The 1,901-nt window shown below is 45.1% G+C and overlaps 1 protein-coding gene across 1 annotated transcript; it reads left to right on the top strand.

Annotated features, from left to right (window-relative positions):
- Positions 1 to 9: 9 nt before the first annotated feature.
- On the top strand, positions 10 to 1,114 carry LOC108356049 (trithorax group protein osa-like). The gene has a single exon (XM_017607180.1). It carries the CDS (start codon positions 110 to 112, stop codon positions 1,112 to 1,114), a length of 1,005 nt encoding a protein of 334 aa, XP_017462669.1. The 5' UTR covers positions 10 to 109.
- The last annotated feature ends 787 nt before the right edge of the window (positions 1,115 to 1,901 follow it).

The following is a 1,901-nucleotide window of genomic DNA, read 5'->3' as shown; positions in this document are numbered from 1 at the left end:
TTTTAGATAACTCATCAGCGCAGTTGCAGCGGCCGTTGAAGGAAACCACAAGCCCCTTACAACAGCAACTGCGAACAGAAGATTACACTTGGATTGAGTCAAACAAGTAATGAATGAGAAAATAAAATCACCCTCTGGGCAGGGTGGTGCAGCTGGAGGAGCCGGTGCAGGACCACCGAGCGGACCCGGCGGTTCAGCCGGCTCTGGCGGACCTGGTAGTGGTGGTAATGTTGGTCCAGGCTCCGTAGTTCCCGGTGGTCCAGCGACACCCAACTCAGCAATAGGCAGTGGACCGCCAGTTGGTGGTCCACCAGCATCAAATAACGGCAGTGATCCACAACAACAAACAGTTCCACATACATATGGACCGCCAGGCGGTGACCCAGCAGCGGCAATATCACATTATCATCTACATCAACAACCACATCCACAACAACATTTGCCCCATCAACAGGGTGGTCCTGGTGGCCCTGGTGGCCCACAGAATCCCGGAGAACATCCACAAAAAGATGAATATGGACAAAGTCCCTTAGGTGGACCGCCACCGGGAGGACATCATCCCGTTTATGGACGTTATCATCATCCAGATCCAAACATTGATCCCTATCGCTATGGGCATTCTCCCATGCAGCAGCCACCACCCGGTGGTAAGCCGCAACAGCAACCGGGACCACCGACGGGACCTGGAGGCGGTATAGCCTCATCAAGTCGACCACCACAACAACGATATATTCCAGGGCAGCCACCACAAGGTCCTACACCCACTTTGAATTCGTTGCTACAGTCGTCGCATCCACAGCCACCACCACAACATCGTTACGCAAATAGCTATGATCCGCAACAACAGCAACAACAAATTCCACAACAGCAACAACAGGGCGGACCACAGGCTCCACACGGCCCGCCACCGCCACCACATCAACCATATGGAACGCAACAAGGCTGGGCACCACCACCGCGTCCATACAGTCCACAATTGGGGCCCTCACAGGCCTACCGAACACCACCACCGGTAAGTGGAAAGAATAGCAATTTATATTTGACATTCAAAACAATTACTCTCGCTGACTTGTCAATTTCATTTTGTTTATTTGGACAATTTAGTTTCTTTTAACCATAATTATCATTTACTTCCACACATACAGCTGACAGTGAGTATTTTAGCATAATGTACTTCGACATTGGCATTGATTTTTTTGTTATCTAAATTTGCTCCCTTACCTCCCAATTTGATGATTGGAGGAATTATTTGGCCAGCAAAAAAGCTTACAAATAATAAATTTCATACTTCGTTTGCTGTTGGGATACGAAGTGCCGTAGAAATATGTATGTATGTATGTTTTTTTCCATTAACATTGTTTAATTAGAGAGCTGGTGAAGTTCGTGCGTAAAGAGTGTCATTATGCCACCTTTAGTAATTGTACATTTGTATGTTTTGTTTAGATAAACATTGCAACTAGAATGCAAAGAAAAATCTGACTCTGAAGGTGGAGCAATAATACCAAATACCAAAAGTAAACAATCTCTGGCTTATCAATGCCGGAAAGTCGCCGGCAAATATAGAAATATCTTCACACACCAACAAACAACTGCATATATGTGCATACATATGTATGTATGTATGTAAAATGTATTTAGCTAACCGGCTGATGGTGTTTCTAGTTGGGGTATCCCAATCGCTTACTCATGCCAAAGAAGCAAATTGAATGTATAAACAGTCATGCACATACATACTTACAAACGTACAAAGTACGCCGAGTTCATACCCTCGCGTTTCATTCATTCATACATTCACTCATTCGTTGAGTAAAATTTGCCGCCTTAAATCATCAGCAAGGGCAACACGGCAGCTACAACAACAACAACGGGCATGAAAAAATAATCACAATCAAAAAAAAAAA

This window comes from Rhagoletis zephyria, unplaced genomic scaffold, assembly GCF_001687245.7.
Source record: "Rhagoletis zephyria isolate East Lansing unplaced genomic scaffold, Rhagoletis_zephyria_1.1 Rzeph_scaffold_53475, whole genome shotgun sequence".
Classification (NCBI taxonomy): Eukaryota; Metazoa; Arthropoda; class Insecta; order Diptera; family Tephritidae; genus Rhagoletis; species Rhagoletis zephyria.
Note: the sequence above shows the minus strand (reverse complement) of the source record. Positions and strands in the feature narration are given on the sequence as shown.

Excerpts from the sequence above, each read along its gene's own strand:
- LOC108356049 (XM_017607180.1), top strand. The coding sequence starts at position 110 with ATGAATGAGAAAATAAAATCACCCTCTGGGCAGGGTGGTGCAGCTGGA.